Here is a 27,935-nt window from a genome sequence, read left to right as displayed (position 1 = left end):
GGTAATGACACATATTCAGCAACGTGCTGGAAACTTTCCTCACAGATTCTGGTCCATATTGACATGACAGTATCACACAGTTGATACAGATTTGTTGGTTACACGTTAACGATGCAAGTCTCACATTCCACCACATCACAAAGGTGCTCTGTTGGACTGAGGTCAGATTCCTGTTTTCATCTGACAGGAATGGCCCTCGGTATGGTCTTCTGCTGCAGTAGCCCATCTGCTTTAAGGTTCAATATGGTGTTCATTCAGAGATGCTCTTCTGCACACCTTGGTTATAATGAGTGGTTATCTGACTTACTGTTGGCTTCCTATCAGCTTGAAGCAGTCTGGCCATTCTCCTCTGATATCACCAAAAAGCAATCGTTTTAAACAAGCTGTAGTAAATCCATGTCAAGATTAATTTTAAGATGATGAAGAAGACCATGTACACTTAAATTTCAGTACTGCGTACAGACATTAAATGAAATGCAGCCTTCAGAAAAATATTCCAGGATATAAATTAAGATTTGAAAAACAAGAACATCCGTTTCATCAGGAAAGGAAAACTTTCATCTTTAAAACGTGCTTTATTTTAATCAGAAACTAAATAAAGTAGCAGACAGTGTTTGTATTAATTCATGGTTTTATTTTATTTTTCAAATTTATTTAAGCAGTAAAAATACTCAGTACAGTGTTCAGTGTCTTAACAGTTAATAGTGTGAGCTACTTAAAGTGCACATGGGGATTAGCAGTAAACTTTGACATTAAGCTCTACAGAGAGAAATCAACTGGAGTTTCGCCATGAAATGCAACAAGTCTGCTACGCTGGCAGGATTTTTATCAAAGTTATTTCCAGAAGAAAGATGAAAGGCATGACCAAATATATACAAGATATCCTTTAAACTCTCACATGAAACAAATGTCTAAATTTATCGATTATCTAAAAACTACAGCGTCTTTCCAAACTGAATCCTTTAGCTGAGAGAGCTAAATATTTCAAAGATTTTCTTTCCCTCAAATGGTTAATTTTATTGGGTGATGACATATTTGAAATCTAAAGTGTTCCTCCATACTTTACAGCAAAAATATTCCAGTTGCATTAACGTAACCAATACATCTTTAAAGTGATATTTCTAATGTGGACGAGCTGTGAATAAACAGGTCTGATTAAGTGCGGCAAGAATACAGTGACGCCTGCAAAGCTACCTAAGCAGCTTTCTTCATAGCGGTCAAGGACATGAGGATACTTGGCATCTCTTCTATGACTCGCACAAGTAAATTATCAATGTACTGCTCCAGCTCCGATATCTTATCATCTCTCTCCGAGAGCTGGTTCTCCTGTTTCAGGATCAGAGAGATCAGTTCCTGCCGGGTCAGCTGGGAGTAAGGCCCTTTCATCCCACTGTCATCCACCTGTGGAGCGACAAAGCATGCTTTAAAAGTGCCAGGATATAAGAAACTTAAATTCCATCGGCCTATTTCTTGTTGAAAATCTTAAAAAGAGGGAGAGTTAGAAACAAATACCGTTGTTTTGTCCTGAAGTCCACTGGGGATTCCTGTGGATTTGTTTTCATTTTCCCCTTGAACAACTGAGGCACCCTGCTGCTCGAGAGGATTAAGAGGTCTTACCGGCTGAAGCCTGAAATGATGAAAACAAAGCATAAAAGACAGATGTAAGCACCAGGTGAATGGGAGTAAAGGAAACCATATAACCAAGTATACTGCACAGTAATCCATTCAACAGTCAAACTGAACATAATACCCAATAATAAAACTCAGTTCACCCATATCAAGCTTACTACTGTACAGAATACATTTAACATTTGTTTAAGTGAAAGCTAATAAGATCAAATGTTGTAAATTACACAAATGAAACGTGTGTACAAATAAAAATATAAATATAGTAACGTTTGACCTATAATAGTTATTCTTCAGCAACCAAACCATCTCACCTGCGTGAAGGTGTAGGGGCCCTGTCTTTTTTCACACCTGCCTCCACTATATTCTGGACTTTAAGGGACTGGGACTCTTGGAGTGGACTCACTGGGACATGCCCAGGACTTGTGGACTCATAATATGGGTCGCATGCTTGGAGTGCACCGTTATCGGGGTCCGTTAAAGTGTTTGAGCTGATGTCATTCTTTGCAGGAGGTAGGGGAGCGTGGGCCGTCTTTGAGGATTTGATTTTCGGTTGAGAGGCAGCATCTTTATCTGCAGTTTGTGACACAGCTGGAGGCCAGCATATTGAACCAGTATTACTAGAGACTGCTGTGTCTCTGTCATCTTGAGCTGTGAGCTCACTTTCATCTTCATCATCCTCAAAAGGATTTAAGCCACAAACAACTTTAACTTGTTTGGTCTCTGCACCACCTAGATTAGAGCTCGTTTTTGGTTCCGATGACTGCTTTTCTCCCACAGGAGGAGGTACGGACGGCGCAGGACGTTTGCTGTGTTTGGCTGCATTTGTTGTTCCATTAGCGTTATTGCTTTGCATCAGGCTCTGGGAGTTCTTTGAATCTGTGGGAGACCTACACAGCGGAGCGATCATTTGCACCGAGCGCTGTGGGGAAACACTGACAGTTTTGACATCTTTGTCTTTGCTTTGCTTGTTAATTTGTGCCAGATGTCGTGCCGGCACATCCTGCTCCCTGTGAGGCTGCTTCCCAGCTTGACTCCTTACTGGCGGCTGAGGAGCTGGTCGCTTCTCTCGTTGAGTACTAATCAGGTCCTTTTCATCCACGGAACCGGTCTCACTTCTCACCGATGACACGGCAGAGTGACACCTGGAAATGAGACAAAGATTATATAACATTTAGGCATACGTCAGCATTTATTTACAGGAATTCAACTGAGGGTGGGGTGGGGTCAAAATACACCAATGATGCAAGTAAAATAGATTGATATAATAGGACTTTATTTTTCACAATATTAAAGATACCTTGTCCCAAATTCTCTTGCAATGTTATAGGACAACCAAAAGAAGAACACAATCTCCTTGGTTTAAAAGGTTAAAAAGGTAACATAAGATAGTGAGATACTACTATAAAAGGAAATGTATTTTAATGTGCTGAGCACATCTGGAGTTTCTTTCCGTCTACTTCTTCTGTCAAACTGACTTCTTCACAAAGTTTCTAGTAGTTTTCACTTCACATAATGAGGTAAAACTATGCAGTGAGCTCAATCTTTCAGCTGTGCAACAGTCACGTGTGTCACTTATGTTCCCTTTAAATAGAGAAGTACTGAGAAGAACTGCTGCTGACCTGTGAATGAGCAAAAGCACATAAAGTAACTTCAGATAACGCATTCCCTGCATGTACATCATCGTCATGTTATTTTTAATCAACCATTATAATGCAGCTTCACTACCTCCTTTTCTCTTCTGCTCCTGATGCTGTCCTGTTCTGCTTTTAAGACTGGTCAACCGTGCACATTATGTAATGCTTAACAATGTCAGGCAGTCTAACACTTTAGATGAGGAAAGGTCTACAGAAGTTCAATGTGACTACTTTGGGGTGATCACCAAGCCTTTTAAGCGTTACCAGCAGTTTCTCTTAAAAGAAAAAGGATTTTAACGTCTGAATTAATTTGCACAAACTTTTGTTTTGTTGAAGTGTTAATATTCCCCGAGGACACTACAAAAATTTTAATTTTCCTCTGACATTTCCTCCAGCCTTGCCTGAAACCTGTGGTTCTAATTTGTTTCTTAACAGCTTTGGAAGGACTTTAATGCACCACTCTGAAAAGGAAATAAATAAATAAATGAATTGGAAAGAGTGAGCTGAATCACTAAAATCAGGTTTGATTCGCCAACTTTTTAAATTCGTGACCAGAAAAAACAAACAAACAAAAAAAATTCCATGGTCTTTATCCACAATTGTATATAGTACTGAGTGCTATGGAGAAAATTCTAAAATGCTAAACAAAGACTGAGAAGCTTAAAATTACATCCACCTAGAGCTGTTACATTAACAAAATTGTTTAAATGCGCTGTAAATAAACTCACTCTGTAAAGTCAGAGGTGCTCGAGAGTGAAGGAGGTTGTATGTATGTATGAAGGAATTCAAGTATTTCAAGATAAGGTTATTAAAATGACACTTTTGCTGCAGTGCTTGTGATTGACGTTGCGTATAGCTTTAACTAACCGTTGCTGAACCGTTGGCTCTTCGGCTGTGCTGCTGTCGGGGGACTCGGGAATCTCCTCAAAGGGGTTGGAAGAGAAGGTTTCATCAAAAGGATTAGTGGAAGTGACTGCAGGACTGCTCTCTTTGGGTTTCTTCCCTGCAGCCCTAACTTCATCTTTTGTTGTGTTTTCCCTTTTCTCTTGCTCTTCTGCATTGCTCAACTTCTCCAGCTTCCTTGTCTCCTCTTCTTTCTTCTCTCTCCTAATCCTCTCCTCTTCCTCAATCCTCCTCTTTTCTTGTTCCTGCAGTCTTCTCTCTTCCTCCAGCCTCTCCATTTCTTCCTTTTCCTTTCTAGCCCTCTCTTCTTCTACCTCTTTTCTCCTCTTCATCTCTTCCTCCATCCTAACCCTTTTCTCTTCTTCCCTTCTAATTCTTTCCTCTTCCTCAAGTCTTCTTTGTTCTTCTTGTTGCATTTTTTCCTCTAACAGTCTTTCATATTCTTCCCTTTGCTTCCTAGCCCTCTCCTCATCCTCCTGTCTCTTCTCCTCCTCTTTCCTAAGTCTTTCCTCTTCAGCTCTTTGATTTTCTTGTTCTTTTAGTCTCTTTTTTTCCTCTTCTTCCATCCTGATCCTTTCTTGCCGTCTAATTTTCTCCTCTGCCTCAATCCGCTTCCTTTCTTCCCGAAGTTTCCTCTCCTCCTCTAATCTCTCATGTTCTTTCCTTTCTCTCTTAGCCTGTTCCTCCTCTTCTTTCCTTTTCTTCTCTTCCTCTTTCCTAACCCTCTCTTCTTCCTCCCTCTGCTTCCTTTCCTGCTCCAACTGTATCCTCTTTTTCTCACGCTCTTCTTCTAGTTTTCTCAGCAGCTCCTCCTCCTCCTCTCTTCGTCTCATCTCTTCCTCCTTCTCCTCGTTTTCCTTTCTAATCCGCTCTTCTTCCTCAGCTATTTTTGCCTCTTCTTCTTGCCTTGTCCTCTCTTCCTCAAGTCTCTTTTCCTCTGCCAGTTTTTGCTCTTCTTGCCTTCTCTTTTCCTCCATCTTAACCCTCTCCTCCTCTTCTAGTCTCTTCTTCTCTTGCTCAATTCTACTTCTTTCCTCTTCATCTCTTTGCTTTCTTCTTTCCTCCTCAAGTTTCCTTCTCTCTACTTCCTTCAGTCTCTTTTCCTCTGCTATTTTTGCCTCTTCTTCTTGCCTTCTCCTCTCTTCCTGTGCCCTCTTCTCTTCCTCTAGTCTCTTTTCCTCTGCCAGTTTTTGCTCTTCTTGCCTTCTCTTTTCCTCCATCCTAACCCTCTCCTCCTCTTCTAGTCTCTTCTTCTCTTGCTCAATTCTAATTCTTTCCTCTTCATCTCTTTGCTTTCTTCTTTCCTCCTCAAGTTTCCTTCTCTCTACTTCCTTCAGTCTCTTCTCCTCAGCTATTTTTGCCTCTTCTTCTTGCCTTCTCCTCTCTTCCTGTGCCCTCTTCTCTTCCTCCAGTCTCTTTTCCTCTGCCAGTTTTTGCTCTTCTTGCCTTCTCGCTTCCATCTTAACCCTCTCCACTTCTTCTAACCTCTTTTTCTCTTGCTCAATTCTAATCCTTTCCTCTTCATCTCTTTTCTTTTTCTCTTCCTCCTCCATTTTCCTTCTCTCTAGGTCTTGTAGTCTCTTTTCCTCTGCCAATCTTTCACGCTCTTCTTCCATCCTAACCCTTTCCTCTTGCTCTTGTCTTCTCTTTTCTTCCTCTCTTCTATTCTTTTCCTCTTCTTTACTCCTTGTCTCCTCTTCCTCTTGTTTTTCTCTGTCCTCAGCTAAACTTTCAAGCCTCTCTTGTTGCCTCTTAACCTTCTCTTCTTTCCTCTCCTCCTCTATTATAGTCCTTTTTGATTCACTCACATTCGCTTTAACGTTTTCAACTTCAGGAGTGTCGTCTTCCTCCTCCTCCTCCTCCTCCTCCTCCTCATCCTCTTCCCAAGGTGAACACTTCCTCGCGGCCTTTTGTTGCTCAGGTGGTGGAGAGTTTTCAGGGACATCCTCCATTGATCCATGACCTGAACTGGCCAGACTGAAGTTTGAGCTGATGCGAGAAGTCCGAGGTGGCGGCTCCTCACAGTATATGTGACTGCCATTGATGCATAAATTACTCTGTTCTACAGAAACCTGTTTTTCACGACCAGATGATGAATCCTTGCCACCTGAGCTGCCTGAGCGTTTATGTATCATGAACTTGAACTTCTTTTTACCTGAAAAGAAGATGAGAGAGTTAACACAACATAATGAAAGAGGAAAGCATTAATGGTGAAAAAGTACATTCCTGACCCTCTGAGGAATCGACATTCAGACCAGATGATTGGCTGCCAGTGAGCGTGGAGTTCTTCCCAGGCAGAACAGACATGGACTGAGACATACTCTTCTGCAAGTTGGACTTTGGAGAAAACAAAGACTTAATCTTGTGTTTCTTGTGTTTTCCATCCTTGCCTGCCACCGCTTCACTATCCCCGTTGCCTTCCTCCTCGCTGTCCGTCAGGACCTGACTGAAGGACGGCGCCACGCTGGTCACAGAATCTGACTCCTTTTTCTTGCCACGAACTTTGTCCTTGAACTTGCCCAGACGAGACCGAGATTTGCCAGCAGCAGATAGGTCGAACATGCTGGCAGTCATGTTGTTTCTCATGAACTGGATATCCAGAAGCACCTCTCCTCTGTCTTTGTCTGGCTTACCAGTCTTATCAAGAAGTTTAAACCATCTGTTGAAGAGACAAATTGTTAGACCTTTGCACTTTTTAATACATCTACTGTTTAAAAAAAAAAAGAAAAAAAAGAAGAAAAAAAAGTGCAAATCAAATTTCTAGAAATATGTGGTCGTTTTAGAGGCGTTTTTATCCCGACTAAACCAGAAGTGGGGTGCAAGCACAAAATCAAGCTACTTGTGACCAAAATCTATCACTCAATCTATAAGTCAAGTGAGGCCTGTCTGAAGGTCTAAACTGAATGTCTCTGTAATGATCATCAATCATAAAGATCAAACCCACCACATACCCCTTGTAACAAAAGAAATTAATACGGATCACGATCTTCTAAATGATCTAAACAAATGCAAGTCACCTAGACTTGGACTCATTTGTGAATGTTCTAGTCCTGCTCATTTTTCCACTTTGCAGAAATCATGACCCATCTCACTGCGAATGGAAAGTGGCAGCGTGAATGTTTTTGGAAAGTCTGTGATGATCTAAGCACAACCAGCAAACTGACCATAAAGGAAAGTCTTAAAAATATAAATTCTGTCAAGTCTACAACAGCCCTGCAGAATTTATGAATGCTTGTACTGTGTGTACCCTCAGCAGTTTTCAACCTTTATTAAATCCTGTTGCCTTGTTGCTTGTCTCACATGATCAAATCTTCAGAGCATGGTAGGTGTATGGTGCTGATGTTCACTGTCAAAATGTTTTATACCAGTTTTCCTAAATAATGCATCCAACCCTGCAGGGAGTTAACAAGCCAACTGCCCCTTTGAAAGAGAAAGCTTTCATCTGAGATTTAGTCTGATTCTTGCAAAACTTAGCCTGCCAGGTTCAAGGGGATTTATTCTGCCATTGACCCCCTCTTCATCCTTTAAATATACAACACATGCACACCAAAGAGAAACCACCACATTTTGATACAGCTGGATAAAAACACACCAAGATGATAATAAAGTAACCAATCATAAATGCTCTCTAAAAGTCCATTCATGAAATTAAAGTATCGGGTTTAAAATCTAGAAAAAAAAATCCTAAACAGACATCCTAAAAATGCCAAACGAGACCAGATAGGGCAAACTTTTCAGCATTTCTGCACCTTTGCCATCCAGTACTGACAGAAGGGTCTCAGAATAGGCAGAAGAAATCTAACACAATAGGAAAAAGGGAAAAAAAAAAAGTCAGTCAGCATAAAAAGTGCCCATCAGGCAGAAATCTGAGGTCAGCTCACCACTGAGCAAACAACTCCAACTGAAGTCTGGATTCCTAGGGAAATGAGGAAATGAGGACGAGGCCATGCATTTATTGTTGCTGCAGGCTTCCGTCTCTTTCTCTGCATTACACATTACCGTCCAAATATGCTTTGTGAATGCACGCATTCCCTCCAACTTCAGCCCTGACAAAACACAGCCCTTTGTAATTCCACTTATGTGCTAAAAGAACTGAATACAGTTACTTTCTTTGGATGATCCAGAGTTAGAAATGGTGAGATTTTAATGATCCTAGGAATGCTTCAGATGTCATGCAAACAAATTAAAAAGCCGGGGAAAACGCCTTTTCCTGGAAGTTGTGAAATGGCTTACTGCTGTCAACGTTCCACCGCCTCCAACTTGCTGATGAGTAATGGGATGTGATTTGCAGATTTCAGGCCTGGACATAACTGTGTCATGTGTGGCTTCTTCACACTAGCCTGATAAATGCCATTCAACAGAACGCTGCTAGTTGGGATGCGGGCACATCTACAAGTGATATAAAGTTATGAAAAATAATATTTCATTCAATACAACTAACAAAAAAAACAATTCAACTTTTTTCAGTCCCATCATTGCCAGAATAACTTGAGTGTCTGTACCCTTCTTTGTGTATACTGGGATAAATTAGGATAGTTCATCATCTACATGCAATCTAGTACAATAGGTTAATTGTTGGATTAAATCTGATTAACCATTTCTTCTAAATTTTATGAATTTAAAATGCATACCCAGCAGTCAATCAATAATTTAATGTTGATATGGTCAGACTGACCTGCTGAAATACAAAGACGAAATATGATAAGTGAATTTGAATGTTGTATACTGTAGTTTCTGTTGCCATTTCATTTCACAAATTGCTAGTCTACTGGGAATTGCCCAAACAACCATCTCTAGGGTTTACAGAAGATGATCCAAAAAAAAGAAAATATCCAGTGGTCAGCAGTTCTCTGAGTACAAAAACACCTTTTTAGTCAGAGGAGAGGCCAGAACGCGGCAAAAGTAACACAAATCACTGTTAAAACCATGGAGGCATGCAGAAGAGCATCTCTGACCGTCTGACCATCTTGAAGCAGATGGGCTACGGCAGAAGAAAACCACACCAGGCGCCGCTTCTGTCAGCCAAGGACAGAAAACTGAAGGTACATTTTCTAATGTCTGACCAAAATTAAACAATATATTCTCCTTCAATGGTCTCATATTTAGATGAGACCATTGTAGAGACAATTTGTCAAACCTCTTCATACCAAATATAAAATGTTTATAATTATATTCAATGTACACAATAACAGCCATATATATGTATAACATGCTTATATAAAAACAAATAGATGAAAACGCATGCAGATGAGTACAGTACAAAATTGTGCTGCATTGCAACACAGATGCATCCCACATGAACAAGAGAAAAAAAAAACAAAACAAAAAAAAAAAAAAGAGCAGAAGTAGTAAGTCACTTCAGTTAAATGAGAAGGGAAGTTGCAAAAATGTTTGGGCGTTAGCTGTCTGAATGTGGTAAGCACTGTACAGGAGTTACAGCTGCTTTGATGGCTTTCATACAAGACATCCTGGGTGATGATGAGGCCATTTGACTAATCTCATACCTCTGTAAGTAGCAGAAAGATTGCAGCTCTGCTGGACAGGCAGAGCCAGGGGAGGATAATGCATGACTCAACATTTTGTAAAGCTATTTTACTTTGTGTGTGCGCACGCACACACACACACACACACACACACACACACACATATGCTTCCTTGTGAACTACTGATAAGACAATGCCCCGGTCTTCTTATCACAGAACCCAGCTGTGAGTGGGAGAAGAGCTGAGTGAGTTAAACAGCTCAACAGTGATAATGTTCAAGGCTTATTGGTATCCACGAGTCAGACAAACAAAATGAAGGCCAGTGCAAAGAAAAGAAACTCACTTTCCCATGGGTTTGCCAAAATAGAGACTGAAATTGGTGCCTTTTTAAACATGTCTAACATATGCTAGATCACACAGTGACTAGAAAAAGGCAAGGAAACTGTGTAAGAAGTCGGAAATGATGAACAGAAGTTATAACTGAGATCTGTCCTCACTAAATTAGCTCTTTACACAGTTTCATGACAAGTGTATCATTATTCCTTTAATCAGGATTCACATCTTAAAGTCTGCATGATATTTTGCTCTCAGACTGCTGGCTTAGTTGTGGTTCCTGGAGTTTCTACAATTTAAATGGGACTCAGAGCCTTCAGCTATCAGGACTCTCTATTATGGAACCAGATCCCAGTTAGGCTTTAGGAGACGCACAGTCACCACTTTTAAGATTACGCTTAAGACCTTTCTTGATATAGCTGATAGTCAGGTGTGTATCAGCTGACCCTGAACCATCCCTTAGTTATAGTGCTAAAAGCTCAAATGGCTCAGGGACTTCCCCTAAATACACTGAGCAGTTCACACAGTTTGTATTTCTACCACTTCCTATCACCCTCCAACCAGTCGCATCAGACATTTGTCCCTCCCCGACTTGGTGCTGTATTAATAAAACTGAATTAAATTAAAGGTGCTATCAAACAGGCAACTTAACGCTTCTCACTAACATGGCTGTTGTAATGTCCTTGTACAACTCCATGTGTAAAACTGGGGTTGTATAAAATGTTTAGTCTTTGTCTTGCAAATACCCCATATTTGTATAACTGTAGCACAAAGAAGACATTGCACAAATTGAAACTCCTTTTTAATAGGTTTAAAACACAATGTTGGCAACAAAAGACACTCTCCCAAACCCAATGTTTAAAAATAGTTAATGGTGGACAAAAATGATTGAGCATGATTGTGCATAAAAAGCACATCCCAGAGAGCATCTTTCGGAAGTAAAATAAATAAATAAAAGTATGAATAACATTTAGAAACTTAATGGAAAAAAATTTGGAATCTAACGGAAAAAAAAAAAAAAAAATGGCGGGGGGGGGGCTAAATCAATACTGAACTGTCCTGATCTCCAGGCCCTCGGGTGGCACAGCATTAAAAACAGACCATGCTCTGTAGTGGAAATCAATGGAAGCTATTGAAGAACACCGTTTGTCCTCAAATTCAAGTAACAACCCTACAAAAGGACAGGAGAGGGAAGAAAAAAGCCACAAGATGGAAGAAAAGCACTGTTGCTCAAAGTCTTTTTAAGAGTGATTGAGGCAAAGTGGAAAACAGTCCTGTGGACTGGCAAGCAAAACATTCAAAATTCTTTTAAAAATTGGTTCTTCCTGTAGGCTACACTCTGAAAACAGACTACGAGGAAATATCTAGCTTGTTATTAGTTGAAAAGTGAGAATACATGATGTACGAGAATACATGCATCTAAGAGGAAATGCATTTCCTCTTAGATATTCCACAATCAACTATAAGCTGTAATATTGCAAAATGGAAGCATTTAGGAAACACAGCACTTGGCCACAAAAAGGCACACCACATAAAATGTTACAGAGCAGGTTGCCGAGTGCAAATAGTGCATAAAAGTTTGAAACACTCTGATGATTGAATAACTGCAGGTTAGAACCTCCTCTGGTATAAACATCAGCATAAAAACTGTGTGCCAAGAGCTTCATGGCATGGGTTTCCATGGCCAAGTAGCTCCTGTAGGTATAATGTGTAGATGGTGTAATACGTGTGTCCATACAGTATATCTGTAGCATATTGGACCATATTGTGTATGTTTCAGAGCAACATGCTGATCCACCCAGGTCATGCTTTTTAAAGGGAAAGCCTGGCATACAGGACGGTGCAACCCCTCATCTCTTTATATTTTCCTTGGAAACAGGATATGAGGTAAAATCAGAGTTTGTACAATTTAAATGAGCTTGAAAGTCAGTATTTGGCATGACCACCTTTATTCTTCAACGCAGGCTGAACTCCTTGACAAGCTTTCTTGTAATTTCTTTAAGTAGTCTTCAGGAATAGTTCTTCAGGCTTCTTGAAGGACATTTAAAGCTTCTTTAGATGTTGGCTGCCTTTTGCTCTGTTCTCTGTCAAGATGATCCCCACACCCTCCTCCCCCTGCCCCCCTCTCCCTCCCCAGTTTCATAAAAACATGACTTTCAGATACTGTTCATCTGCTGCAGATAGTTATGCTAGTTAGGCTGACATTTAGCAAAAGAAGAGAAATTGCTCAGATCTGGACTGAAGTGAAAGTGATTGAAAAAGCAGCCACTGTTGACAGAAAACCTTTGAAATGGGAAACACTCGCACAGGACCACATTCAGATATTACAAGAAAGTTTGGCTCCTTGGAAGCAAAACATAAAGAAATAAGGGTAGTTCAAAACTTTTGCACATTACTGCATTTCAGCAAGAAACTGCCAATTCAAATCATCCAGGTATTAAACCTTACAGTTCATAGCAAACACGCCTGGATGCCAACTGGCCTGCCTGCAGTCCAGACTTGTTGCCAACTGAAAATATGTGGGACATTATGGAACAAAAATGTGACAGAGGAGCTCAAAAAAAAAAAATGCTGAACAGAAATCCTACATCAAGCCTGAAAGGCTTTTCTGCATAAATAACTATATATTAGTGTCCTCAGTCTTCAAATACCCAATACTGCCAAAAGAAGAGATGATGTAACACCGAGGTAAACATGCCCCTACCTGACTTGGAAGGCTCTGCTAGCTTCAAACTAAAAATAATGAAGACATGTCTAAGTTTCAACATTTGCTGTGTGCTCTTTGAACTACTTTCAGTAGACTAAATGATTTCAGTGATTTGAAAATAATTTAAATAATTTAACTTTGCAGAGTTTCCCCAACTTTTCTGGAGACAGGGTTGCAGCCCATAAATTTTCCATAACAAAACTTATGAGTCTGTTTATACAGTGAGTGGGTTTTTATTTTAATGTGCATGCAATTTAAAGTGTATTTTCATTGGTGTGACAGACATTAATAAGTGAAATGTAAAAAAAGAAAAAGAAGAAGTCCATGACAGCTGCAAAAACCATACTACGGAAAGACCACAAGCGCACCAGAGCCGCTACCACTGCACCTCATAGTGGGATTGTTTTTTTAATAATCACAATTTTGTTTGCTAAAAATGGAAGATTTCCTTGTTAATTATTAACAAACAAACACAGCTGTACAAACTATAGTTCCTCATGATAAAATACCAATGTCTACTACAAGCAACAAGCAAAAAAAGTGCTAAACATGGTCAAATTATTGATTTCCAGAGTTCACAAACACATCTTGCAAATTTAACAGTAGCACTGTTGTGCTAGCAGCTCATGGAACATGTAACGCTGCTTGTCTGATAATGCTCGGTACTACCACAGTGGTCTTACTCAGACAAACTGACCTTGCATGACCGTCACTGCTGCCATCACTGTTTGTTTTTCCTTGATAAGGCGTTCAGGAATGTAAGGCAGCAGCCAGAATGAAACCTCGGAGGCAACGTGCATTCGCAGAGCTCACATAAAGATCAACAGAGATCGAACTTCGTGTTTACACAGCACCAGCTTCTGGCTTCACACATAATAAAAATATTTGAGGGCAAGAAATGCATGCAGATTGCTGCAGCTTTGCTCAAGGAAAACTTAAATATTAAATCAGCCACGATCAGAATGTGCAACCTGCAGGCAGGTGGAGTTCAGATTAGCATACTCCAGCATCCTCTTTCCAGAGCATAATAGAGCTGGGCACTAGCCAAACAGGCAGAGCGGTATGAAAAATTAATTGTGACCAAATGCCTTTCAGTCACAGCTCATTTCAGTCAAAAAACACAATTCCAGAGTATGGATAGACCTCTTTGCTTCTTCATGGTGGAGGAAATATGAAAATTAATGAATCACAACATCAAATCCAGCCTTCTTGTTAATGCAGTTATCTAAAGACCTTTAACAAAGCGGAACCAAAAAAAACAAAATAAAACAACAACAACAACAACAACAACAACAACAACAAGAACAAGAAAACCTTTCAAAGGTAGGAGAACAAGGAAGTGTGTGTGTTTGTGAGTTAAGATTAACAGGGCCGGATTGTTGTGTGCTTTTGTATAATACCAGCTACACATCGGGAGGAATAAATCACTCAGGAACAGCTTACAAAGAAAATGTTTTCCGGTCTTACAAAGATACAGATGTCTCACTGTGGACCTGGACAGATTTGTCTTGTATAATAAATATAATTTAACTTCAGCACTAATACACTTAACCTTGACAGAGTAAAGAGTATTTTCTGCTTAAAGGAGCAGATATAAAAGTACCAGCAAGGCCAGTAAAACATGTTCATTTACATTATTACTGCAAACTTAGAGATGGGTGTGGATGTTTTCACATACTAAAGATAATTGCTTTAGTTAATTATATTTAGCAGTTTTGTTAAATTAAACATTTAAGTTTTTAGTTTTCCTGTCTGAAAATCAGACAGAAGCTTGGGTTTTCTTGATGTAATTTCCCTCTTGTTGACACCTTCAGTCAATGAAAGTAAATCTTCTAACTCACTTCATTCGCCTGGGTAAATAATGCTGCTTGGCATTCTTAAAGGCTGCTTTAGTGGGAACAAATCCCTTAAGCTCCACTGGAGCAAGTAGGCGGCACTCTTAAGTCGAACCCACCAGAGCAGGTCTGGGCACTGATGCATAAGCAGCGCACAGCGTGCATCCTCCAATAGCTCACATCACAACAACTTTAAAGTAAAAAAAAAAAAGAAGTGCAAAGATAACAGATAAATATTGGAGCCATGCCCAGTGAGGCTTGCAAACGCATAAAACACACTCATACGGCAACCATTAGCCACAGTTTTCACAAATTATACAGCGTTTATTGATTCTGACCATACTGGTTATTTAATGGGGGATTATGAAGATCAAGAAAGTACAGCATGACTGACAGAAGGAGCTACCGAGGACTCCCTCCCCTCGTGTCACAGATGAAAATCAGAGGTGCTTATTATTCACTTTGCCTCCCGTAATATCCCCATTTACATGCAAGGAGAAACCAACAAATCCTCATTTGATTTCCTTTGACGTGTCCATCTTTAGAGAGGTCAAGGAGGCCGGCTGCATAGCAAGAGTGATTGATCAGAGAAACTCCAAGGGGACGGTTTCGCAGGCGAAGCGATGCTTCCTTTGAAGTAAGTTTAATGTGATCTGGTATTTGTCAAAAAGGGATTTCTCATATTTAAAATGCTATAAATAATTTCTTTGGCCTATAATATGTCACATGTCATATGAATCCCTCATGAATTATATCAGGTCATCTTGAGTCACAAACAACATTCCTATCACAAGGTAGAAGCCCCAATCTGTTTTTGGCAAAGTGACTTTTACATATCCTTTATTTATCCATTTAAAAGTCTTTTTAAGAGTACTTAGGCCAAGAGGATCGCAGAAATTGCAGCAAATATAACAATAGGTCTATAAAGATATTTTAGATGGTCAGAAAGAACTGGAATGGTTATGATGTAGGTACAATAACACAGAGTCATGAAGATACTTTTAAAATAAGCCCTTGGTAAATACTGTTCACTAAAGGCTATTTACCAATATAAGTAAAGGTATTACACATAAAACAAAAACAAAAACATGGAAACAGTGGAAATCAGTTTTTGGCAGACGGTCACTCTTTGGCACAACATCGATAAACGTTTAAAGACGGTTATAGCCGAATAATTAAGTGAAATCATTTTAAAGGAGGGGAAAAGTTTAAAGCTTGTGAAATGCCCCTAACCATTTAAATGAATGTTGTTATCATCGGCAGCTGCATGACAGGGTTGTGTGAAATCATCGATAATTATAGTTCTGTTTTCCCCTGCTACTGTGAAATGAGTAACTCTGTGTAGTTTTGTTTTATTTTTAGTACAGTGACTACATTTTGAATACTTTTTTCTCCTTTTAAATACGCCAGAAAACACCGACTTCAGGGCTGTACTCGAGCACTTACTCGGTCTTGTTGCGTGTTTTGTCCTCACTGAGCTGGGACAGATTAATGACCGCCTGCCCCAGCAGTTTGTCCGGGCCCACCAGAGCCCGGTGAAGGACGTGGACGTGCAGCGTGCCGCCTCCTCCTCCTCCCTGGTTCAGCTGCGGGAGGTCGAAAGAGGCCTCCTCCTTCCACACCGGAGCCACGCATTTCTCCACCACTGAAGTCTGGTACTTCTCTTTGCCCACTTGTATGACCGCGTAGGCATCGTTGGTGCCACTTTTCCCCTTTATCCTAAGGCTCCTGGCTTGGAGTACCGTTACCTGGACGCTTGTGGGACACCACTGCTGATCCGTCAAGGACATGCTGACACGACTCAGAGCCGTTAAAAACGTAATCCTCCAAAACAAAACACAGTGGTGACTACCATCGGCTCACCGTGAGACCGCACAGAAGCGAGGGAAAGTTTTTTTTTTCCTCCTGAGGCTCGCTGAACTTCAGGAACCAGCTGATTGGGCGTGGTTACACGGAGAAAGGGGCCTTGGTTGGATAAAGCACGCCCTCAGATTAACAGGTTGCACGTTTTCTCCAACAAAAGTCACAACGCAGCAATCAATTAGATGACAGAGAACACCTGATGCTTGTTTGTACCTGTCAGACTGCATCAGCGTCATCGCATACCGAATGAGCCCAAATAACACCAGGACTGAATGTAAAAGATTTTATTATTCCTCGATGTAGTTACAGTGCATGCATTTAAATATAATCTGGCTCTATATGTTTGTATTTCTAGACTACCTCCAAACTGACTCATAATTTGAAACTAAAAAATCCTCCTTCCTTAGCAGCTATACTACTGATGTCTAAAATCTGATACCTCTGCTCTAACGATTCTGTCACTTGGAGAGGGGACAGGATACCCAACAAGCCACATATGACAGGCTTCATTTGGCTGGATTCAGTGTCACCTTCAGCTCTGCTGAATTGTAATTAAATTGAAGTGCCAGTGTCTCCATGGATTACATCAAATCTGCAGAACAAGGCTGTAAGTCTGTGAGATGATATTTCTCAGGTCTGTTTTCCCCCAGTTTCAGAGCTGGTTCCTTGCATGCATTTTCCTCTATATGACCTTGAATACGCTTGCATAGGCACGGTAAATGCATTTATTTTGGTCACTGCTGTCTAAACGAGTCCATAGAGCAATTTATATGTTTGTTGATAAAGGTAAATGAATTGCCATGTCACAAATTGCTGCTCAAATACTGACTCCTGCTGTTTGAGAAAGGGAACAAACCTTAAAGCAAAATGTGGCTAATTTACTTTGTAGAGGAAAGTCTGCTGTAAGAGTCAAGGACAAGTAAACTGAAGCTCTTCATTATTAAAGCTTAAACGGTGGACCAGCCCTGAGAAAGTGTGATCTCACTTTCCTTTTCATGGACAAAATTCAGGAAAGAGTCACATATAGACACTTGAGCCAATTAGTACTGTGACGCACATGAGCTAGCACTGCCAAAGTGTCTGGCTGTGATGTAACAGTTTTAGTAGTAAACACTTGTTGTAGACAGAGGAGAACGTTTTAATCAGATACTACAACAACAAGCTCACGTGTCCACAAAACGGTGGCAGAGATGTTCAGGTTTTCGCCTAAAGGCAAACAGTTAAAGAAGAGAAAAGTTATTAAAGTAGCCTACAACTTTAAATACATTTAGACCGACCTTGGATACAAAGCGCAATATAGATCTTTAGATGCATAAAATCATTTTCTTTGGTCTACAGCCTGGTAGAAATAACAGTGTAACTCATTTTTACAGCAAATATCTAATCACCTAGTCACAGGGCAGCAATCCAGTGATTTAAGAATATGTACATGGTCTATGTACAAGATCTGCTGAAGTTTGAAATGAGTGTCAGAATGAGGAAGGGAGACGATTTAAGTGGTTTTGATCGTGGCATGGTTTTGATCGTGGCATGGTTGTTGGTGCCAGATGGGCTAGTCTGAATATTTCAGAAGCTTCTGATCTACTAGGATTTACTGATAAACCATCTCAGGGTTTGCAGAGACTGGTCCAAAAACAAAAAAATATCCAGTGAGGAGCAGTTCTCTGAGTTAAAATGCTTTGGTGATGCCAGAGGCCAGAGAAGAATGACCTTTGAAGTGATAGGAAGGTAAACATTGGCTCAAACAATCACTCATAACAACAAAGGTGCGGAGAAGAGCATCCCTAAGTGCACAGCAAAATTGTAAAACAGAAGATTGGAAAAACATTGCCTGTTTGATGAGTCTCGATTTCTGCTGATGGCAGGGTCATAATTTGGTGTAAACAACATGAAGGCATGGATCCATGTTGCGTTTTACCAGCAGTTCAGGCTGATGGTGATGGTGTAACAGTGTGGGGAATATCTTCTTGGCACATTTTGGACCACAGTGAAAGAGGGTCCAGCCCAGTACTAGAAAGTTGTACCCAACGAAGCACCTATTAAGTGTGCAAATTGCTGCTTGTGGTATTTTAGATTCACCTTATGTAAAATGTTCTTTAAGAAGTAAAACTCTGCGGTGATAACATGCGTTCACTGTGTCCTCATTGTCTTGTGGTTAAGTCTTTTTTTTCTAGATTTCCATCCTTTCACTTTCGTCTTCATGGTCACCAACAAGAACTTTGCTGTAAAGTTTCTGCAGCTCTTCTTTGAAAGCATCGTTCACTTTGGATCGTTTCAGTCCACCATCCCTGAGAGAACATGGATACATACGTTCAGGGGTATTACTCACTGAATTGACAGCGGTTACAAGTGCAAAGTCAGCATTTTCCATAAAGCATGAAGGAAATAAGTAAAATTGGGCAACTATAATACTGCACAGTTTCTAAGTCACAGTTACACCACTGTTCACATTTCCCTTTTCCAACAATGAAGATGTCATTGTTCAGAAATATGAATTATATTTAAATACAAACGTGTCTCACCAGATGAGATCCACTAATCCGCCTTGGGCAGCTATGGTGGCTTTCACTCTATTGGCAAACTGTACTGCATCCTCTCCTTCCTGCATATGAACAATAAGAAAAATCTGGCTCTTAAAAAGATGAATTAAACAATATATGTTTTAAAAGTCACTAACTTTTTCAGGCAGATAATATTGTTCTCCGAAGTTTTAAGGCAGGGTTTTACCTCTCTGTCCATAGGTGGCAGGTACCAAACGCTGCATACGATGGCCCAGCTGCTCATCATGCTGAGAAGATACCACACCAGGCCACACTTACTGCTGTTCCAGAAAGCATCACCGAAGCGAGGGTCATACTGTAAGATGACCATGAACGGCCCCGTCAGCAGTGAGTAAGAGCAGTATGAGGAGATGGGAGGAAATGGACTGAAACTCCTACCTTAATGGCAACGGGATAAATAGTGCAGCCAATTTCAAAGCTGCCCTTTTTGAACATCATCACGGATGTGTTGTTAATACAAGTACCTGGAAATTACACAGTGTGAGGATCTTAACAATACTAACGAGGCTGTTTCGGCTGCTTTCTGCTTAAATTACACCCATTATGATACGCACCCTCAGGGAAGATGAGGATGGGTTGTTTGGTTTTATCAGCCACATGATCACTAAGCCTGAAATGAAAAACCAGAACAAACAGATTAAAATATTTGTAATAAAATCTAACCACTTTAAATTTAGTCTTACCTACTTGCAATTATACAAATAACTGAAACTAATCTATTACACTGACTGCTGAATACTTCACTTTTAATCATGTGAACCAAATATTAGTGAAACTCACAGTGGGAATGATGCAGTGGTAAATGCCTGACACACAGTATTATAAACAGAAAAAAAGCTAAACAGATGTAGATGTGAAGCATGTTGTTAAAAAGTTTGAGGAAAAGAGAAGAAATGGCAAATCTAAAAAGCTATCCAAAGCAGATGAACAGTATCTGAAATTCATGTCCTTAAGACATAGGGGGGAAAAAAATCAGCAAAGATCTGACAAAAGACATGTGAGATGCATCTGGACCTCCAGCTGATCCATCTACTGTTCACTGAAGCCTCATCAGAAATGGTCTCAGCGGAAGGATGGCTGTGAAGAAGCCAATCTTCAGAAAGGGAAACAGGGAGAAAAGGCTGAGTGTGCCAAAATACACATGAACTGAAATGAAAATCAGTGGAGACATGTCTTTTATGGAGTGATTAATTCAATTTTGTCGCTTGTAGTTAAAATCTTTGCCACTATGTAAAAATAAGTTCAGAAGAGAGGGACAACAGTGAGCAACTACAGCCATCTGTAAGCACGGTGGAGGCTCTGTCATGTTTTGTGGCTGCATTTAAGTCGGTGCTGTTGATGATCTTGTCAAAATCAACAGAATTATGAAAGTAGGAAAGTAGCTTCAGATTTAAATAAACCATGCAATAAAATCTGGAAAGTATCTGACTTCATTGTTTTGCATGACAATGAGCCCAAACACACTGCCAATCCAGAACAGATCCTGGTTAAAAACAAAAACACAATGCAATACTAGCAGTGATGCACTGGCCTTCCCAGACCTCAACATTATTGAACCCATGTGGTGCAACAAAACACAGCCAACATCCAAAGAAGAGCTTTGAATGTGCCTGGAAAACTGTTCGTGAAGACTATTAAATAAATGAAAACAAAGCTGACAAATAGTTTTTTGTTATGTGCTGTATTGCCATGTATGTTTTCATCTATTTCCCATTTTCCTTGAAAAATATAAAAAAAAAATGACAGTGGATCAAGACTTTTGCACAGTATTGTATTTATTCAGCCATACCTCCTATAAAACTATCTGTTCCTAACCAAATTAACATCCTGAATGGTTACATCCCCCCAAAAAGGAATCCTCCTCATGAAACACAAAAACACAACTCCAGTGCAGTTTCCAAGCCCGTTTAGTCGGCGAGGGCACTGGGTGTGAAATCTGAGCTCAGTCAAATATGAGGACCAATCTGTTGTGGTGACCTCTTGAAGAACAGGGAGCAGCCAAAGACAGCACACTTATTTGCATACTGAAGCAGTAATTAAAACAGAAAAATGCATGAATTAATCTGCAAAGAAAAGCCCACTCTACATAAAATCAGTCAATAAACGGGGTCTAAAATGATGGGAAATAGTAAAGATATAAATGTAAACATGAAAAAATAACATCAAAAATTACAAAATAAATTAAATATGAAAACAAATCTGAACATAAATAGCAATATATGGTATATTTAGTAAATTAATGAATTCTTCTGTTTGTCTTCAAAGTTAATTTTAATATTAACTTAATATTATTAGCAATCACTCATTTATTCAATGAGTGATTGCTTTCTTTCTTTACATGTTCTTTTGGCAGTTTTGATCCTCCATATCCCGGGACACCCACACTGATTTACTTTTTGTCTCTCATTAGAAAAGTGGATTTGTATATAAAGACGATGCAATTTTACCTCTTGGCCACTAGGTGTCTGTCTTTGACTTCTGATCTGTCAAACCAGATGTGCGGGGAGGATTTGACCATTCCGCTTTGGATCATCCCCAGCAACCCACGATGCATCTGTCCAACCTGGGAGCCAAGTTCAAAAACAAAAACTCTGCTCATCTCAAATACATACATCAGCACGTATCAGAGTAAAACAAGCACTATTTCTAATGAAAACACACTTACACAAACTCAGAGAAACAAAATGTTGTACCAAAGAGTAGCAGCGATCACTGGCCAAGATTATCACGTCAATGGGTGTCGTGTGATTGGCCACACATATAGCACCATTCTTAGGTTTGTTTTCTCTGCAGATAAGACAAAGAGATGCAGTACAAAATAGTGAAAATCTGCCATGTTTGTTGTTAAAATTCGCCCAATTAAGTCACTAGGATATCTTAAATTGAGACATTATGTTAAAGCTGTTTTCCTGTCAAACAACGTGATGCTGCCATGGGTTTGAATAAGGCTGATGTTTGTTTTTTGTTTTTTTTACTGTACCTGTTATGATAGGTGATGATTGCCGTGAGAGAGCTTACACACATGCGATAGCCCATCATGTGAACCTTTTCACTGAGGTAGGATCTTAACCTGAAGACATACAGCATGTAGCCACAGAGTCACTTTATATCTCTTCAGGCTGGTGCTCACAACACTGGAGACATCAATTCAGACTTAGGTGTTGTGCAAACTTACGCTGCATTTGGTAAAAACCCCACTAAGGTGGTGAAGAATAGGAAGAGACTAATACCAGTGACTGCAAGAGTAACCCTGCAGAAAAAAGAACAAATAGTGTCCTCAGCAGTCACCCAGCCAATCACAGTTCTTATAATATGACACAAGTCATACCTGAGAGGCAGCAGGATGCCATAGCGGGTGAGAAGTCCCAGCCCCCACAGGAGTGTAAGTCTCATATTTATGTGATGGAAGTTGTAGTTGCTCCGAGTCAGCAGATTCCAGCTCTCAAGTTCCTGGGCTGAAAATCGCTTGGTCACTTCATCATCCACTATGCTCTCCACGCCACTTCGGCAAAAGTAGAAGATATCAGCCATATCAAACTCATGATCTGAGCACAGACAGCTGGCAGAACCCCGGATCTCCTGCCGCAAAGATGCTGGTGATTCTTTGGCTATGATACCTGCAGAGAGCATGCAGAGAAAAATGAATGATTTCATTGTTTAAAACTCATACAAGTAAAATAAACATTTATGACTGACTGTCAGGTTCAGCTGTGTGAGGTGTTGTGGAAGAGGATAAAATACAGGATGCAGTAGATAAAGGTTCAATTTAAACCTGAGCATTTAAACCAATAAAAGAACAAGTAACAGGCAGTCCAGAAATAGGTGACAAAATCCACAAGGAAAAAGGACTGGGACTAAGGACCGCACAGCTAGTGGGACTACCCAACAAAGGACGAGGGGAGACGCAATTACATATACACAAGGTAATTGAGGCAGACAGTGACAGGAGGGGAGCACAGCTCAAACTAATTATGGAAAACTAGACAAGTAAATTAATTACCAAAACACAGAAGACACTGGTTACCCAAATAAAACAGGAAATAACCAAGCAAGGCTAAACATGACCAATGGAGATTTGACAGAAAAGGGCAAAACAGTGAGGAAAATATAATATACAAAACTATGACCAAGGACAGAACTAATGTACTGCAGGAAAAAGATACATGAATATAAAAACCCAAAGAAAACCAAGAAAACTAGGTTACATAAGGAAAACTAAATAGTAAAAAAACCCACTTCAAAATTACTGAAATCCCAGAATCATAACACCGATCAATATATGAAAAAAAGGTTTACCATTTGTATATGTTTTGTAGAGTTGCTGATTTTTTTCTTTTGCTCTCATTTTCATTTGTAAGTTTGCCCACTAATTTAGGAAAAAGAAAGAAAGAAAAAAACAAGTATATTAAAAAAAGGCAGAACAATTTACCGCTGCATTCATTCTTCTGTTGACAAGCAGCTGTGAATGGACCGATTCTTATATAGGGCTTTTCTATTCTATTTGAGCTCTCAAAGGGTGTTCTTGTGACATTAGATAAGCAGTAACAACCCTTATAGGGCTCCAAAATACCTTCAAGTTCACAGATTCAAAGAGAAAATGGAAAGCACAGACAAAGATATGATCAAAGTAATGAAACTGGGCAAGATGTTCCCTGGAGACTAAAGCTCTGCTGTGGAAAAGGATGAGAAACCAAGTTTGCCTCAGAAGCCTGCAGCTAAGAAAACAAAGCATAGAAACTTGAGAAACAGTTCTGATATTGTGATCCAATTTTACCTCCAATCCAACCTTTTTCCAACTATTTAAAAAAATATATAATTTTGAGGAACATGATGTTTGCACCTTAAAACCCCCCCACTATATCATCATCACAGTTTCATAATGGCATGTACTGCAAATAAAACATCACTGTACATCCAAACAGGTTGACCATGTTGTAACCTGGTCCTCCAACCTCTAAACTAAAAAATCAAACAAACAAACAAAAAAAAAAACAGTTTGCAATCCTCCTGCATGTTCCTTAAGCTTTAATTCCAACTACATTTCTCCTGAGTAGTAGAATTTGTCACATGGCCAAATGCTTGCTTCTTCCTGAGGTGGAGTCACTAAGCCTTACTCCCTGAAGAAGCAGCAGCAACATCCCCTGTGCTTCTAACAGTCCCCCTGAGCCTTAAGAACAAAAGCATCCATCCTCTTTGCGCCTTTTGTTGTTGTAATGCATTTTTCAAATCAACATGATTAAATGTACTTTGCTAAAAACTCAGGGGTTACAATATATAATCATTAAGTAATCCAGATTTTATAATTTAGCAAGTCTTTGAATGAAACACATATGAACTTAAAGGATTTTGATCTTATACCTTTTTAGTGATATTATGCACCAAGGAGATACCAAGCTCACCTCAAATATCTTGAGAAGTGTCCTCAAATACAAGCTGCGGATACTAAAAGAGCCTCTGAGTACAGCTGGCACAATGATAAAGAGACACAGAAGAGTGAACCACGCAGAGATGGGGATGCTGAGACACCTGCACAGCAGGTTGTGAACAGCCCATGTAAATGGAGTCATGCTGTTATCACACGGAGAACAACGAAGGTGTGTGCCACACTGAAACACTCAGCTTCAGGGAAAGTCGTCTGTGCTGTTTAAAGCCATGCTGTCTGAAATCCGAATGGAGTAAGTCATTGTCACCATTTGTCAAACAGCACAAAATACCATGATAAGAGATGCAATGACACACTTGGGGCTCCCTTTCAGGTGACTTGTCATAAAAATTAAAAAAGAAAAAAAAACACCTTTTGAGCAACATCTGATTTTTCAAATGAACAATGACTTTTCTCTGAGAGCCTTTGTAAGCCAAAAGCTTCTTCCATCCTTTGAACAATGGCTGCTGCTCACAGCTGTAGGCTGATTGTCTTCAAACACTGGAACATGTTTGATTGCTGTCAGAATCAATGTGTAGATGCACAGAATAATTTTTAATAACAGAATCATTTGAGGTTCCCACACTATAGTATCACTAGGACAGTTGATTGGCTAGAAGCTTGTAAAGCTGCACAGATATGAAAAGATAATGGAAAGGTTTATCTATTAACTGTGATGACAGCAAATGCATTTTAGAAGAAGTAAGACGTAAACATTCAACCCCAGGTTTTAGATAGGGGAGATAGTATCACCGCCATCTGAGATTGGGTATCAAGCCCAAAGTGTGGCAGAGCATTGAGTGCAAGAGTAGCTAACCTGAATCTGGAAACTGGTTACAAAAGCTACGTGAGCAATACTGTCAAGGGGGCCCGAGGGCCTGTACAAAACTGAACTCAAGTGAAAGACAGACGTGTAGAGGCGGTTCAAAGTTCTCAAAGCAAAGGCTTTTTTAACTAAGGCACAAGGTATTATTTAATGTGGTGTACAAGAATTAGAAACTTAGGGTGAAAGCAACACTCAATACTATAATGGATGTGAGGCTGAAGCTACAAACTTGGCTTGACCAAACACAACACAATACTTGGCATGACGTTCAACATGACGATAAGAGGGGTGCTACACAATGGGAGACACGTGATGTGGTGGTCACGGGGGTCACACTGAGGAGAGAGAGACGACGGAGTTAGTGGGTGCAACAATATGGCCGGGGATGATTGTGAAAATGCAGACAGTGTGGCTTACTTTGGCAGATGAAGGCTAGGCTTGGAGGGGGAGACAGAGTTCCAGGCAGCTGGCTGGGGATAAGTGAGATGGGCTGGCCTGTGTTTTCCAGAATCCACCAAAGTACTGGTGACAGGAGGGCAGACCAGTGAGTGTGATAAGCGTTTTTGTCCTGGGGAGTGGAAAAGATCCTGTAGGAATGGAGTCCAGTATCCAAGAGATGAGACAGTTGTGATGTGGAGCTAGGAAACAGAAGACCAGGTAAGTAGACAATAATTTATAACGCGAGCAAGGAGGGAGAGCCTGTTACCAACTTAGATGAGTAGTGGCAGTGAGATGATGGTGAAGCTGGCCGTAAATACCCTCCACTGATTGACATGAATTAATTCCAGGTGAGCTTGTATGAAGAGTTGGACAGCACCAGGCCCTGACATGATTCACGCCTACTGGCTGAAGAAGCTCATTCAGTAAGCATCTGGCAGCATAAATGAACCAGCTGCTAACAAACAAGAGGCAGTCCTGATCCCCAAAAATCCCCAACGAGGAAATAACCTCCCTCAGTACCACAAGGAAGCACCTTATGATGCATGGAGGATTTCAACCCAAATCCAATACCCTGAGACTTCACGCTTAGTGGAAAGGAGCCCAAGGACTAGAGAGTCTCAGAACATGTCCAGGATGAGCCAACAAACATCCATGAGTACGTCAGGGACACACCCCTTAGGCTCATCAAGAATGACCGACCTAAGATCCTGTGGGACTTCCAGAGGACATAGTAGTTGTGGACTAGCAGAGGAAGGTGGCCGTAGTGATAGATGTAGCTATACCAAGTGATAGCTACATCAGGAAGAAGGAACATGAGAAGCTGGAGAAATATCAAGGGCTGAGAGAAGAACTTGAGAAGATGTGGAAAGTAGTCCATATTTGGTCCATATTAACATGACAGCATCACACAGTTGTTGCAGAGTTGTGAGCTGCACATGTACAATGTGACTCCTGTTCCATCACATCCCAAAGGTGCTCTATTGGACTGAGATGTGGTGACTGTGGAGGTCATTTGAGACGTTGTCATTCAGGATGGATCTCTGCTTCCATGCTGTTTACACCAAGACTCATCATATCAGTCAACATGTTTCTAATTTTTCTGTCGTCCACCTTGGAGAACCCCGTGAAACAGCTCAATTTTCTACTCTTAGCTGCCAGGAGTGTCTTCTTATGTGGTCCGCTTCTGCTCCTTTTGGTCCATTCTGTGTAAATCCTAGAGACGATTATGCAGAAACTCCCCAATAGAACAGTTAAATCACCTTTCACCATGTGAGCATGCCTAAATGCACTGAGTTGCTGCTTTGTGATTGACTGATAGATATTGAGCTTAATAAGAATTTGAGCCTGGTGCACCTATTTAGGTGCAGGCAATGTCAAGAACAGGAAATTCATTACAAAATGAACATAAACTATTTTAATGTTTTACCTTAAATGCCTTTATATTTTATTAACAAAAGTTATGTTGAAAAGGTAGCAGGGGAGAAGAGTCTGATCTTTCACAGGAAAAAAGGATATAATGTACTTATACATAATATAAATGATAAATGGTGTATCAAAACACACAAATGGGCTTGATGAATAATAGCCAGGGATATTTTAGGTGGTCATTAGCGAAGATACAAACAGGAACAATCATTTAATGTTACTTTAGCAGACTTAGCAGTGTTGCTTCTTTCTTTATGTTATGAGTTTCAACAAGTTTAGTTTATGTTTTATAATCCTCGCACCTGAATTTAAATCATGAAGTTTTTAGTCACTGAAGTCTAAAAGTACTATCAGTAGCTCTTACCGGCCATTGGATTTACCGCTGCGTCAACAAGGATTGAGATGACAGGTGGCGCTCCATCTGGACAGTCCGGTCTGAAGAACAGGGATTTCTGACACTGTGCTGCCTGTGCAGCCTCTCAGCAGCATGCTGTGGCTGCAGATCACAGGCAGACAGAGCTTTATAGAGTTAACATGGCAACAGGTGGCCAATGAGGGCTGCTGTCACTGTGCTGTGGGTTGAACGTGGTATTAATCTGATTACAGTAAATATGCCCGAAAACACTGTATATGACATGAAGTCAGTTTCTTACAGCTTTGTATTCCCACCTAGAGAAATCAAATCACATGACAATGTTATGAGGAACTACTGTTATTTACATCAGTTTCATGCTTTATATTGTGACTATGTTAAATTACATTGTCCCTTTTAAATAAATGAAACGAAATGAAGTTAATCTGCACCAATGAACAAAATGTGATATAGAGCACCCATCCCGCTTCTAAACCACCCATTTAAAATAACATGGATAC

At 40.2% G+C, this 27,935-nt stretch overlaps 2 protein-coding genes and 2 long non-coding RNA genes across 13 annotated transcripts; 2 read left to right on the top strand and 2 right to left on the bottom strand.

Annotated features, from left to right (window-relative positions):
- Positions 1–613: 613 nt before the first annotated feature.
- LOC100690222 (trichohyalin) lies at positions 614–16,504 on the bottom strand. Its single transcript, XM_003453880.5, has 6 exons — positions 15,971–16,504; positions 6,398–6,825; positions 4,131–6,321; positions 1,941–2,771; positions 1,513–1,627; positions 614–1,401 (listed from the first exon to the last, which is right to left on the bottom strand). The coding sequence occupies exons 1-6, from the start codon at positions 16,312–16,314 to the stop codon at positions 1,195–1,197; spliced, it is 4,116 nt and encodes a 1,371-aa protein (XP_003453928.2). The 5' UTR covers positions 16,315–16,504; the 3' UTR covers positions 614–1,194.
- Positions 16,505–16,667: 163 nt separating this feature from the next.
- LOC106098871 (uncharacterized) lies at positions 16,668–20,606 on the top strand. Its single transcript, XR_003220808.1, has 2 exons — positions 16,668–16,994; positions 19,129–20,606. It is a non-coding gene; the product is annotated as an uncharacterized LOC106098871 (long non-coding RNA).
- Positions 17,006–25,974, bottom strand: gpat4 (glycerol-3-phosphate acyltransferase 4). 10 transcript variants are annotated; one of them, XR_003220807.1, is made up of 13 exons: positions 25,614–25,974; positions 24,348–25,531; positions 23,245–23,314; positions 22,124–22,565; positions 21,929–22,018; positions 21,642–21,735; positions 21,396–21,511; positions 19,503–19,558; positions 19,327–19,412; positions 19,115–19,243; positions 18,910–18,989; positions 18,467–18,675; positions 17,006–17,593 (listed from the first exon to the last, which is right to left on the bottom strand). XR_003220807.1 is itself a non-coding variant. In XM_025908702.1 (13 exons), the coding sequence occupies exons 2-13, from the start codon at positions 24,513–24,515 to the stop codon at positions 18,558–18,560; spliced, it is 1,371 nt and encodes a 456-aa protein (XP_025764487.1). In that variant the 5' UTR covers positions 24,516–25,531; positions 25,614–25,974; the 3' UTR covers positions 17,006–18,557. The 10 variants fall into 10 exon arrangements, 9 of the variants coding, with proteins under 9 accessions (XP_025764487.1, XP_019216656.1, XP_025764485.1 ...); XM_025908702.1 differs by having other exon boundaries at positions 17,006–18,675; positions 22,124–22,198; positions 22,277–22,565; XM_019361111.2 differs by having other exon boundaries at positions 17,006–18,675; positions 24,348–24,607; positions 24,743–25,531.
- On the top strand, positions 25,716–26,708 carry LOC112847324 (uncharacterized). The gene is made up of 2 exons (XR_003220809.1): positions 25,716–25,853; positions 25,985–26,708. It is a non-coding gene; the product is annotated as an uncharacterized LOC112847324 (long non-coding RNA).
- The last annotated feature ends 1,227 nt before the right edge of the window (positions 26,709–27,935 follow it).

This window comes from Oreochromis niloticus, linkage group LG7, assembly GCF_001858045.2.
Source record: "Oreochromis niloticus isolate F11D_XX linkage group LG7, O_niloticus_UMD_NMBU, whole genome shotgun sequence".
Lineage (NCBI taxonomy): Eukaryota > Metazoa > Chordata > Actinopteri > Cichliformes > Cichlidae > Oreochromis > Oreochromis niloticus.
Note: the sequence above shows the minus strand (reverse complement) of the source record. Positions and strands in the feature narration are given on the sequence as shown.